This window comes from Balaenoptera physalus, assembly GCF_965194825.1.
Source record: "Balaenoptera physalus genome assembly, chromosome: 11".
NCBI classification, from domain to species: Eukaryota; Metazoa; Chordata; class Mammalia; order Artiodactyla; family Balaenopteridae; genus Balaenoptera; species Balaenoptera physalus.
The window spans coordinates 63,631,740-63,644,375 of record NC_138896.1 but is presented as its reverse complement, the minus strand read 5'-3'; the positions used below and the strand labels follow the sequence as shown (position 1 = coordinate 63,644,375).

General features: G+C 36.8%; 1 protein-coding gene and 1 long non-coding RNA gene across 2 annotated transcripts in view; one reads left to right on the top strand and one right to left on the bottom strand.

The window, feature by feature from the left end:
* The window catches only part of LOC309637819, a 253,175-nt gene that overhangs the window by 181,703 nt on the left and 58,836 nt on the right, over positions 1 to 12,636 (bottom strand). The gene's annotated exons all lie outside the window — the stretch shown is intronic.
* The window catches only part of TOPAZ1 (testis and ovary specific TOPAZ 1), a 57,643-nt gene continuing 47,313 nt past the window's right edge, over positions 2,307 to 12,636 (top strand). Inside the window, exons 1-2 of the mRNA XM_082412716.1 lie at positions 2,307 to 2,391; positions 10,327 to 10,391. Of these exons, the coding sequence (XP_082268842.1) occupies positions 10,376 to 10,391 (16 nt within the window). The 5' untranslated portion in view covers positions 2,307 to 2,391; positions 10,327 to 10,375. The remainder of the gene's footprint in view (positions 2,392 to 10,326; positions 10,392 to 12,636) is intronic.

Sequence of the window (12,636 nt, the reverse complement as noted above, 5' to 3'; positions counted from 1 at the left end):
CTTCAGTAGTTGTGGCACGTGGGCTCAGTAGTTGTGGCTCGCGGGCTCTAGAGCGCAGGCTCAGTAGTTGTGGTGCACGGGCTCAGTTGCTCCGTGGCATGTGGGATCTTCCCGGACCAGGGCTCAAACCCATGTCCCCTGCATTGGCAGGCGGATTCCTTTTTTTTTTTTTTTCTGTTATATACACAATTTTGTTTTTTAATGATAAGGTAGTTCAAAGCAGAAAATCAAAGACGATACTATTTTCAGAGAAAATTTTTAAAAAAAGCAGAATTGAGGTCCTGAATAATTGAGGTAGCATTGAAACTTGAAAGGAAAATCCCTCTCACAAAGTATAATATCATATCATTTAAAAAGCCATTGGTTTTCATACAAGTGTCTATAAACTTAAAGTTATATAAATGCATTTACTTTTTTTTTTAACATCTTTATTGGAGTATAATTGCTTTACAATGTTGTGTTAGTTTCTGTGGTATAACAAAGTGAATCAGCTATATGTATACATATATCCCCATATCCCCTCCCCCTTGCGCCTCCCCTCCCACCCTCCCTACCCCACCCCTATAGGTGGTCACAAAGCACCGAGCTGACATCCCTCTGCTATGCAGCTGCTTCCCACTAGCTAGCTATTTTACATTTGGTAGTGTATATATGTCAGTGCCACTCTCTCACTTCGTCCCAGCTTACCCTTCCCCCTCCCTGTGTCCTCAAGTCCATTCTCTATGTCTGCATCTTTATTCTTGTCCAGGCAGGCGGATTGTTAACCACTGTGCCACCAGGGAAGTCCTATTATATTTTATTCTGTGTACTTTTATATACTTTTGTCCAAGTTTTTAAAAATGGAATAGTGTTTGGCCATTTGTTTCTGAGTGGCTCCTATAGCTGTAGTTTTCATTTGTTGAGCCTATGCCATTGGCTTTAAGAACATTTTATCTTATTTAATCCTCACAATAACCTTGTGGGTAGGTGGTATTCTCATTTTACAGATATGGTTAGACTCAAAGAATTTAAATAATTTTGCCACGGTTGACATAATAAGTGGCAGAACAATATTTGAGCCCAGGTTGGTTTAACTCTGATCTCCACAGCTGTTAACCTTTAGACCTTAGGTTGTCTTCAGAGACTACAAAAAGAGACTCAAACTGCTCTCACACTCTTCCTTTTACATTGGCGGTAAGACATACGTACACATGCTTAAGAGTAGGAGGTAAACATTATCTTGCATTGGTGTAATACTTTTAAAATGTTTTAAATGCTTGGTATAATGTCATCAGTTCTCTCTAACAAAGTTTGAGTGGCAGCACTCCCTAACAATTGTGGCGAATGTGATTAAAGAACCAAATGCAGAATCTGCTTGGGTGCGCTATCCCAGAATAGTACTCTGGCCTTGGAGGACTTGAGCTGATGTTCACCAGCTGCTAAAGCTAGTATTGTGTAATGTTTAGGGGAGTGGATAGTTCTGCTAGAATATGTTATAATGTGTAAGCTCTGTTTGCTTTTTAATAGCCAACTCCCTGTACTGGATCCTGAATCGATGAAGTCAGAGATCTGCGCTTCCTTGTCAGCAGGTAAAATTTGACATTTTCAGAATGTGTAATATTGAAGTATTTTTATACCTCTATTTAGGCATAGTCAGAATGAATTCATTAAAATAGGAAGCTTTTCAGTTTAGAGTCTGTCAACCGTGTTTTACAGTTTGTCAGTTTTCCTCAGTTTTGCCTGGTTGGCAGATCAGATTTTGAGAAATTTTCCAGTTGATTATTTAATAAATAACTTTGTTAGGCTTTATCTACAAAAGATAATTGACCTTAGCAATTTTTGTAGTCTCATTTTTTAAATTGAAATATATATTTAAGCTTTACCACATTTTAAATCTGAGTCCTTTTAAATATTTTTTTAATAATAGCTAATCCTAAGTTTAAATAACTGAATCTTTACAGGAAATAATTTGAAAGTTAATTTCAAAAACTTTCAAGTTTTAAAAATGTATTGAAAAATAGCTGGACATGATCAAGAAAGATTCTTAAATTTATCTTTATGTCTCAATTTTGTCTTACTGCCAATTCTTTTTATACCATGTAATGGAGTTATTTTGATAGAGAGGGAGGAATAAATGTATAATTTGCTGAAAATGCTGCTTCATATTTGTCACATTGGACTTTAAAAGAGTCTCTGAATTCTAACTCATTTTTAGAACAATCTTTAAATGACTTGGTTATTTTGTCATTTAAAGTTTCTACAGTTGAATATTATTTCTTTTCAGCAAGTGAGATAAAACATGATTCCAAAGGTGCAAACATTTCCTTAGGTGAAGTTACTAATGAGACTTCTTCAAATGAAAAACTGGGAGACGTCAGTGAACACACAAAAAGTTCAGACTTGGATGAAAAGGTACTAGGGAATCTTTTGTATTTTCGTATTTCTTGGTCCAGTTAGTGGTAAATACAGAAGTCCATCTTAGCAGTGCTGTCAGGTGACAAGGGAATGGCCTTTTTGTTGAGTAAAGAGTCACGTCATTCTGGCTTGATGCTTGCCGTAAGCACAGTATTAACAGAGTTTCACTTGTCTGGGAAAATGGAGTGTGCTGTTTAATTATATATTTATATATTTAGCTTTTTAGAATCCTGAAGTTCTTCTCAAACCTATGTAAATCTTTCTAAATTGTTACATATCTTCCTGCCTCACTAAATACAAAGTACTGAATATCATTTGATCTTCTTTGAAGTTTTAGAATATCATAGTGCCTGAGTGCTATGAATGCAAGCATCAGTTATTCGACCACAGATGAAGAAGGCATAGGAATCGGAGCTAAACCTAACTTGATGTTGGAACATACCACTGGTGTATGATATGGAGAAAATTTGGGGTATCAATTATCTGCCAGATAATGTGTATGATTGTCTTAACCTTTTGAATAATTTAATTGACTCCTAGACAACTATTTCATGTTTTCTTCTTTCTCCTTATTCCTCCTCATTTGTCCTCATAGCTAACAACCTTGTTTCCTACTTTACCAAGAAAATTGAAATAATTGGAAAAGAACTTCCTAAGTTCCTACCAATACATTAGGCCACCTACCTGCACCTGTTCCCAAAACTTCAGCTTCACTTCTGTTACACTGGGTGAACAGGGCAAGACTATTCCCTTCACCTGTGTGCTAGAATCCATCTCTTCCCTCTCTTAAAATACACTCCAGTAATTCTGCTTTTATTACTGGATCACTCTCTTCAACATAAGCATACTTTTCTCCCATCTTCAAACAAAACCAAAAATACACTTTCATGGTCCCATTTTCCTTTTCACCTCTTGTCCTATTTCTCCAAAGACTTGTCTAGACCCTCTATCCCCAGTTTCTCTCCTCCAGTTCCAAAGATACTCACCTTCACCTCCACCAAAACTACCTGTCTTAAACTCTCCAGTGACCTGCTCGTTGCTGAATCTAATAGACATAGTTCAGTCTTAATCTTACTTAACCTATCACCAGTATTTAACAGTTGATCACGCTTTCCTTGAAACATTTTTTTCACATGGCTTTCAGGTTAAACATGCATGCCTAGTGTCCTGTCTGTCTGCAACTTCCCAGTTGGTTTCGCTGGTCTCTCCTGATCTCCCTGACCTCTACATGTTGGAGCGACCCAGTGCCTACACCAGGAGTCTGTTCTTTTTTCCTATCTAGATTTGCTCCTTAGATGGTCTCATCCAACCTCATTGCATTGAATGCCATCTGTGTGCTAAGACTCTCAAATTGATATCTCCAGCTTGAACTTCGTCTCTGAGCTGCAGACCTTTCTCTCTAGTTGCCTACTTGATTTTTCCACTTGGATGTCCAGTTACACTTCTCAAACTTAACGTGTTCAAAACTGACCTCCTGTTAGATGTCCACTACCCTACCACAAACCAGCTGTTCCTGTAATTTTCCCCTTTTCTATTAAAGGCAACTCCATCCTTTATAAGTTATTTAGGCTCAAAAACCTTGGATTTCCTTACTTTCTTTTTCTCTCACTCCATATCCAGACTGTAAGGAAATCCTGCTGGCCTTAGCTTCAGATGATGTCTGGAAATTATTCACTTTTCATCACTCCCACACATACCACAGAGGCCCAGGTCCAGGCCCCGCCTAATATCATCTCCTGCCTGCATTACTGCAGTGGTCTCCTAACATTTCTCCAGCTTCTGATATTGTCCTCTTGTAGTTTATTCTCAACATAGCATAAACTAGATCATGTTATTCTTCTACTTCAAACTCTCCAGTGGCTTTTAATATTCATATTCCTTACTGTGACCTACATGGCCCTTTATCTGTTCCCCCTACCCCTCCCCTACGTTGTTACCTCTCTGATCTCTTTGACTACTCTCCTTATCCATTTACCCTGACCACATTAGTCTCCTTGCTGTTCTTGGAACAAACCAGGCTTTCTCCCACTTCACGGCCTTTGCCCTTGCCATTTTATCTCCTAAAAAAAAAAAAAAAAAAAAAAGATATAGCTTACTTTCTTATTTCCTTCACATCTTTACTCAAATTTCGTGTTCTCAGAGAGACCTCCTCTAGCCATCCAACCTAAAATTCCGGTATTCTCCGTTCTGTCAACATTTCATATCCCCCTTTCTTGTACTTATCATGATATAACATACTTTACATTTACTTATTTATGTTTACCTCTGTCTCTTCCTGCTAGAATGAAACTCCATGAAGGCAAAGATTTTTGTCCATTTTGCTCACAAATGAATCTTTAGCACCTAGAGCAGTGGCTGATACAGAGTAATAACACAAATGATTGGGTTTTTTTGGCCGCCCCGCACGGCATGCAGGATATTAGTTCCCCGACCAGGGATCAAACCTGTGTGCCCTGCAATGGAAGTGCAGAATCTTAACGACTGGATTGCCAGGGAAGTCCCAAATGGTTGTTGAATGAATATTGAATGTGAACCTCATTTGAAAATAGTCTTTAGGGACTTCCCTGGAGGTCCAGTAGTTAGGACTTCACCTTCCAATGCAAGGGGTGCAGGTTCGATCCCTGGTTGGGGAGCTAAGATCCCACATGCCTCGGGACCAAAAAATCAAAACATAAAACAGAAGCAATATTGTAACAAATTCAATAAAGACTTAAAAAAATGGTCCATATCAAAAAAAAAATAGTCTTTAAGTGTTAGAAGTGTCCTATAGCATGAATAAAAATATCACAAAGTACTTGCTTAATGGTTTGATGATAACAGCCAGTATGTATTGAGCCTTTATTAAATGCCAGCCAGCCAGTGCTAGAGACTTAGCACTGGTTATATCTTATCCCTATGATATAAGGAGGTGCTGTTCAGGAGTTCCCAAAACCACCCTCAGGTTCAGTGATTTGCTAGAAGGACTCACAGAGGTCAGCAAAGCTGTTATTGTAACTCAAGGTTACAGTTTATTTCAGTGAAAGAATACAGATTAAAGTCAGCAAAAGAAAGAGTCACATAGGGCAGAGCACAGGAGAAACTGAGTACAAGCTTCCAGTTTTTCTCTCCCAATAGAGGCACGTGAACACTGCTTGCTTCTCCCAGGAGTGATGTATGACAGAAACAGAATATTGCCAGCCAGGGACTTGCCTGAAGCTTGGTCAGGGTTTTTATTGGGGTCAGTCACATAGGCATGGTTGACCACCTGCATGGCTGACCTCAGTCACTCAGTCTCCAGTCCCTCCAGAGGTCAAGCTGATACCACATGGCTCAAGGACCCCGTCATAAATCACAAAGACTTTCTGGAGTGGCCCAAGGCCTCTACCATAAATTACACTGTTAGCTTACACTATCTGTTGTGATCCCAGACACCCAGGTAAACAAAGACACACAATCAGGCAGCATATTCCAAGGGCTTAGAAGTTACCTTCTAGGAGCAGGTCACAGGCCATTCCTTTAACATAGGCATATGGACAACCCACATTTACTGAGTTAACCCTTTACTGCACATGAAGTGTGTACTGCTATTTCCCTTTGCAGATGAAAAAACTGAGACTTAGTATCTTGTCCAGGGTCACACAGTAGAACCCCTTGACTCTATAGCAGGGATCAGCAAACCTTTTCTTTAAGACTAGATAGTAAATACTTGTCTGGCTTTGTGGGCCATATGGTTGCTGTCCTAGCTACTCAGCTCTGTTATTGTAAGGAGAAAGAAGCCATAGACAATATGTAAACAAATGTCAATTGCTGTGTTCAAATAAAACTTTATTTACAAAAACAGGCAGCCTGCAGGCTATAGCTTGCCAACCTTTGCTCTAAAGCATTAAAAAATAAAGTTTGTACTCTATTCTACTTAAAGCAGAAGAGAAGACTTTTTGCTTTCAATTCTGCAAGGATAGATTTTAAGAGACGTTTGCCAGAATTCACTGAGTTCTTAACACTAAATATTTAAAGATGTAGACTATTTTCAATATTAGCTCTTTTAAAAATAATCCCCAAAATCATTTAGCTGCTTCCTAGTGTGGTACTACTTTTTGGATTTGTTTAAGGGAAGGGGAATGATACTTTTATCTTTCTGATACCATGGTAAGCTTCAAAGTAGCAACTCTTTAGAAAATATTGATACATGACCCTGTCAGTAATATTTGTCTTTAAAATATCTGGCCCCCAAATTTGGGAATTAACAAACTTTATCCATCTCTCACCTTATATTTTAGGAACTTTAGAGGGTAAATAGGTTGATTTATAGGACATATGTCTAGCCTGCCACTTTTCTGCTTTTATGTATGGTTTTCTGTGAATTTTTAGAAATGCTTCCTTACTGATCTTTTACATATATATATATTTCTGTCTTTTCCACAGACCTTGTTTTTTCTTTCTCTTGTATATCAGTTATACCCAGAATCCATATATAACAATTTTTAGATTTACCATGGTAGTAGTTGCTTAATGATTCTAGTTTTGAGCCCCAGATAGTTGAAATGCTAGTGTACTTTTTAATTTTTATTTTGAAACAATTGTAAATTCACAGAAAGTTGCAAAAGTAGTTTTCCTCCATGATTACATCTTAAAGCACAATATCAGAAGCAGAAATTTGGTATTAGTATAATGAGTGTATGTAGTTCTGTGTATATTATCAAGCGTGCAGATTTTTGTAGCCACCACTGCAATCAAGATAATTATGCCATCACTACAAAGATATTCCTTATGCTACCCCTTTGTCACACATCCCTCCCTACCCCTAACTTCCATAACCTTAGTAACCATTAATATGTTTTCCATCTCTGTAACTTTGGTATTTTGAAATAAATGCCCAGGTTTGCAGTTGCTGGGCTGTCTGGTAGTTGCATGCGTAGGTTTTAACTTGGGTGGACTTGGCCTCCAGGTTACTCCCCCTGTGGTAGTAGGCAGTTGAAATGTTTATTCAGTTCGTTTAGTGTCATCTGGGTTGTTTGGAGTCTACCTTACAAAGGTGTAGTTCAAGGGTCAGCTAGAAATTTGGACCAAGTTTAAAGCAGATTTGGGGGCTTTCTCTCTTAGGCTCTCCCGTTTCCAGGATTCCCAGCCTCACTTCCCAGTTTCTGATTTTGCCCTATACTCTGTCTTCTGGTTCTTTGTGTCAGTATGGCAAATTTTTAGCCTTCCCCAGTGGTTCCAACCAATTAAGGCCTCTCTTTAAGAATAAATCCATAAAAACAGGACTGTTACCCAGTGTCATTCCCTCTTTCCCTCCAGATTCTGCCTACTTTTCATACCTTTCCAGTGTTTTCAGGCAGAGTTTTTTTTTATAGTTCATCTGAGAGTTACAGTTGTTACCTGAAGAAGGATTAGCCCAATAAGAGATACTTATTTGCCATTTCTCAAACTGGACCTACTGTGTCTTCTTTTTAATTTTATACAAATGACAGCTTATCATTCTTTGTCTTTTTTTAACTTAATGTATAATGGAGATTGTTTCCTTTCCATATATGTAATGATACTTTGTTTTTACAATTATATAATTATCCACTATATGGGTATACTCTATTCAACAAGTTACAGTGTTGATGGACACTTGGTTTGTTCCCATTTTTTGCTATTTTAACATTGTTGCATTATGCATCCTTGAGCATAAGGCATTTTGCATATGTGCAAGCATTTTTGGATTAATTCTTAGAAGTAGAATTTTCAGATTGCCCTACATAGAGATTGCTTTGATTTATGCTTCCATCAACATTGTATGGGAATGACAGTTTTCTCCCTCACACACTCACCAACTCAGTATTAAAATTTTTTTATTTTTGTCCATCTGTACATTTTTACAAGTGACTTTTCATTTGCTTTTCTCTTATGAGTCTAGTTAAGCATCTTTTAGTATGTGTAAAAGCCATTTACATTTTCTTCTGTGAACTTCTTTTTTACATCCTTTGCCCATTTTTCTTTTGGGATTTTGATCTTTTTTTATTTGCAGGAACTTTACATATATTAAGCATATTTGTTCTTTGTCATATGTTGCCATACTTTTTCCTGTTTTTTCATTTGTGTTTGACTTGGTTTAGGAGCTTTTTACCTTGAAGGAGCTTTTTATTTTTATTTAGTCAAATGTATGTGTTTTCTGTTGTTGTTGTTGTTGTTTTAATTAATTAATTTATTTATTTTTGGCTGTGTTGGGTCTTCGTTTCTGTGCAAGGGCTTTCTCTAGTTGTGGCGAGTGGGGGCCACTCTTCATCACGGTGCGCGGGCCTCTCACTATCGCAGCCTCTCCTGTTGCGGAGCACAGGCTCCGAACGCGCAGGCTCAGTAGTTGTGGCTCACGGGCCCAGTTGCTCCGTGGCATGTGGGATCTTCCCAGACCAGGGCTCGAACCCGTGTCCCCTGCATTGGCAGGCAGATTCTCAACCACTGCGCCACCAGGGAAGCCCCTCAAATGTGTGTTTTATTTTATGATACTTGAGTTATGAGTTGTATTTAGAGAAACCCTTCCCTGTTTCTGGATTAAAAATGTTCACCTGTATCTTTTTCTAGTGCTTTTTTGGTGATATTTATTACGTTTACATTTTTTATCAATATAAATCTAAATTTTATCTTGGAAGAAAAAATGTAGAAACAATGTAACCTTTCTGTTCTTATTTTGACAGGTGACTTTTGTCGTCTTAGCATATGAAAATATTTTAAATGTTTGTATTCAAACCTGCTGATACCGTAATTCATGGTTTCTGCCTTTGGTGTCAGCTTAGGCTTTCTCCAGCCTCCAAATTATATAACTACTCACCTTTATTTTATTTTTGATACTTTCAGTATTTTTTATATTTAAATCTTTAATGAACCTAAAGTATTTTGACATGTGGTGAATTGGTACCAAGCTTTTTTCCATCCAGTCAGCTAGCCTGTTGTTGTATTACTATTTATTGAATCATTTCCTCACAAATTTCAAATGCCATCTTTAATAGTTTCAATTTTTATGTATAGAATGATTCTTTTACTTGTCTTTTATTTCATTAATTGCTCAGGTCCTGTACCAATTCCATACTGTCAATTACTTGAAAAATAAAAACAGGAAGGCTTGCTTTAAAAGATACTAACCTGTATTATAAATCTAAAATATTTTTGGCTATTCTTATATTCTTCTAAGAACTTTAAACACACATTGTAAAGTAATTTTTTAAACGTATAAATGAATTTGCAGGCAATTAACATTTTTTACCTTTAACATTCTCATCCAGGAACATGGTATATCTTTCTATTTGCTAGTGTTTCACGTTACTCAGTTGATTTTTATAGTTCAGTAGTATATATAGTGTGTACCATTATTGTAAAATATGATTATGTACTTCAAAAAGACTAGAAAGATATAAAGTAAGATATTAAGTGGTTATCTCTGGCTGCCCAAATGATGGGTGATTTGGGGTATTTATTTTCTTGGTGCCTGTTTTTTCAAAGGTCTAGTATGTATAATTTTCTTACAGAGAATCACAATTCCCAAAACACTAATTACTAATTGTAAAGTGCTTTAAGTGTAGCAATGTTTTAAATACATATAAATATTTCTAATGAAAAATACATTTATGTTGGTAAATACCACCTAAAAATAAAAATCACTCAAAGCTGTTTTTTTCTGAATAAAAAGAAATATAACTTTAATTGTCCAAAATAATTTGAAATGGTGGCTTGCATAATTAAAGGTGACATCAAAAACTGGGAAAAATGTATTGATTTATATTAGCTTTTCTCAACAGCAGAAATTTTAAAATCAGTGTTCATATTTTAAATAATGTAGAGTAGAATTATTTTCCTGCTTGACCATGAGCTAGTCGTTTAATTAACATCTAGTACATTCTGATCTGGTAAGCCTCATAGCCTAACATGGAATGCAGAGATAGTCACTTATACCATTTAACCATAATCTCTTCACAGTGTAGATTTTTGGACAAGGTGACTATTCAAGAAGAAAAAGAAGATATTTATGAAGTTTGCAAAAGGTCTGTAACATAATTTTAAATTACATAATGTTAAAATAGTCATTCATGTAATTTGTATCTTCAGCATATTTTTCATTCTCTCCTGCATATACTTGGGCTACTATGCCGTGAACAATACATGGGTATTATTTAATTAATGTGTCAGGTGTATACAGATGTCAGGGATATTGTAAGTTACCTTAAAGCTATCACTAAGTGTTTGGAGCCATTAAAATATTTTTTGAGGGAGGAATGAGGAATAGTGATAAAAGAAAAAAAGATGTTTATGTGACTTCTATGAAGGTAAGACGAGCTGAAATCAGATGAACATTGCAATTTGCAGGTATCTTCTATGTCTGCAGCGATTAGTACTGAGAGCTACATTACACTCACTGGAACATATACAGATACCAAATTTAGATTTAGAGGACACCTTGGAGGTCATTTGATCCACACCCCACACCTGTTCTGCTGTTGAGGCAAGGCACAGTCAGGTCAGGTGACAAATATGTTCAAGTTCTTTTATGTTAAGACAGTGTTTTTCAAAGTGTGGTCCTTGGAGCAGCTGCATCATGTGGGAACTTGTAAGAAATGTAAATTATTTGTTCCCACCCCTGACCTACTGAATCAGAAACTCAGGAAATGGGGCGCATCAATCTGTGTTTCAACAAGGTCACCAACTAATCCTGCTACATGTTCAAGTTTGAGAACCATTACGTTAAAGAAAAGCCTAGGTAAGAATTAGATTGGCATAGAAGCCCGTATGGTTCATGCCCACCTGAAGATCTTAAAAAGAAAAAGTGACAAGGTTAACTTTTTTTTTCCTATTAAAAACATTTTGCTTACAAGCTAAATAGTTGCAACCTGCAGAGTTTTGTCATCACCTTGGCTCTGCCATAATGACCAGGAGTGTGACATTGGGTAAGTCACCACATTACCCTGGGTTTCATTACCCAATCAAAATAAAAGAATTTTTCTAAATAATCTTTTCCATCTATAAAACTCCATAATTCATATTTGTTTGTTTTATGTTACTGCTTTTATTTTGTTTTATTTGGAGTGGGGGTATGATAATTGCACATATCAATGATATCCCAAGTTGGGGAGAGAAGCAAATATTTTTATTTTGTGTGAAATTATTGAACTCCCGTCAATGCTACTAGGTTTCAACTGTTATAAGCATTGGCCCCTTTTCTTACTATTTTTACTCTCCGCTGGCCAAGGGAACCCCAGGTGAAAAAGCTTTATTAGAACTGTGTTTAAGGTAAAATACTGTAGTATCTGAATGAGGGTATAAGTCTTTCTCCGAAAAAGTAAATTCATTTATATCTGATAGCTCTGAGGTACTTTCCACCCTCCCCCTTGCTTAAGTTATTTATTTTTCTAGGTAAGTGACCTCCAAATTAAGGTGGTTTTTTTTAATTGGCTATATAGGATCTCACGTATTAGAACACAGTCAAAGCTGTTTAAATCAGTAGCCTAGAACAATACATTTCTTATACCTTCTTCCCAAAGGAAGTTCTCAAGTACTTGTATAAATTTATTATATATAGATGTCCTGAAGAATAACTTGCAGTTCATTTATTTTATTGCACTATTAATAGAATCATTGCCTGATCGTTTCTGGATTTGGATGCTAGTCCAGTTCCTGCTCAAACCTTTTGTCTGACATGATCGGAAGTACTTTGCTCTAGTTTTAACCCCACCACCCCACTTCTACCCATACCCTAGCCATTTAACAAGTATCAGTTTTCTAGTTAAGAAGGCAGGAACAACCTATTGAAAATACTGCAGAATCATAGTATATGATGGTAGTACACAGCATAGTATGTAGAATACATCAATACTATCGTTAGGATGTGTTTCTACTTATTTGATTCTCATTACTTTATGTTTTTAGAATAAATTTAAATTCTGATTTTGGTTTTTCTGCTCACACAGCAGTGATTCTAAAAATACAGAGAATGTGGTTGGTGAATGTCAGTTGGCAGCGCTGGGCCCCAAACCTGTGTGCTTATCAGTGCCAGTGCCACGTTTGAATCTAAGTGCTCATCAGGAAGACACGTTACTGAAGCCCTGGATGAATGGTACAATTTTCTTAGTAAAATTCTGTTGGCTTTTGATAATATAGAAATGATACAGGAGATTTTTCCACCCGAAACAAAAAAGTTAAGAAAACAATTGAGTGAATTCCCTGGCGGCAGTCCAGTGGTTAGGACTCTGCGCATCCACTGCAGGGGGCGCGAGTTAAATCCCTGGTCAGTGA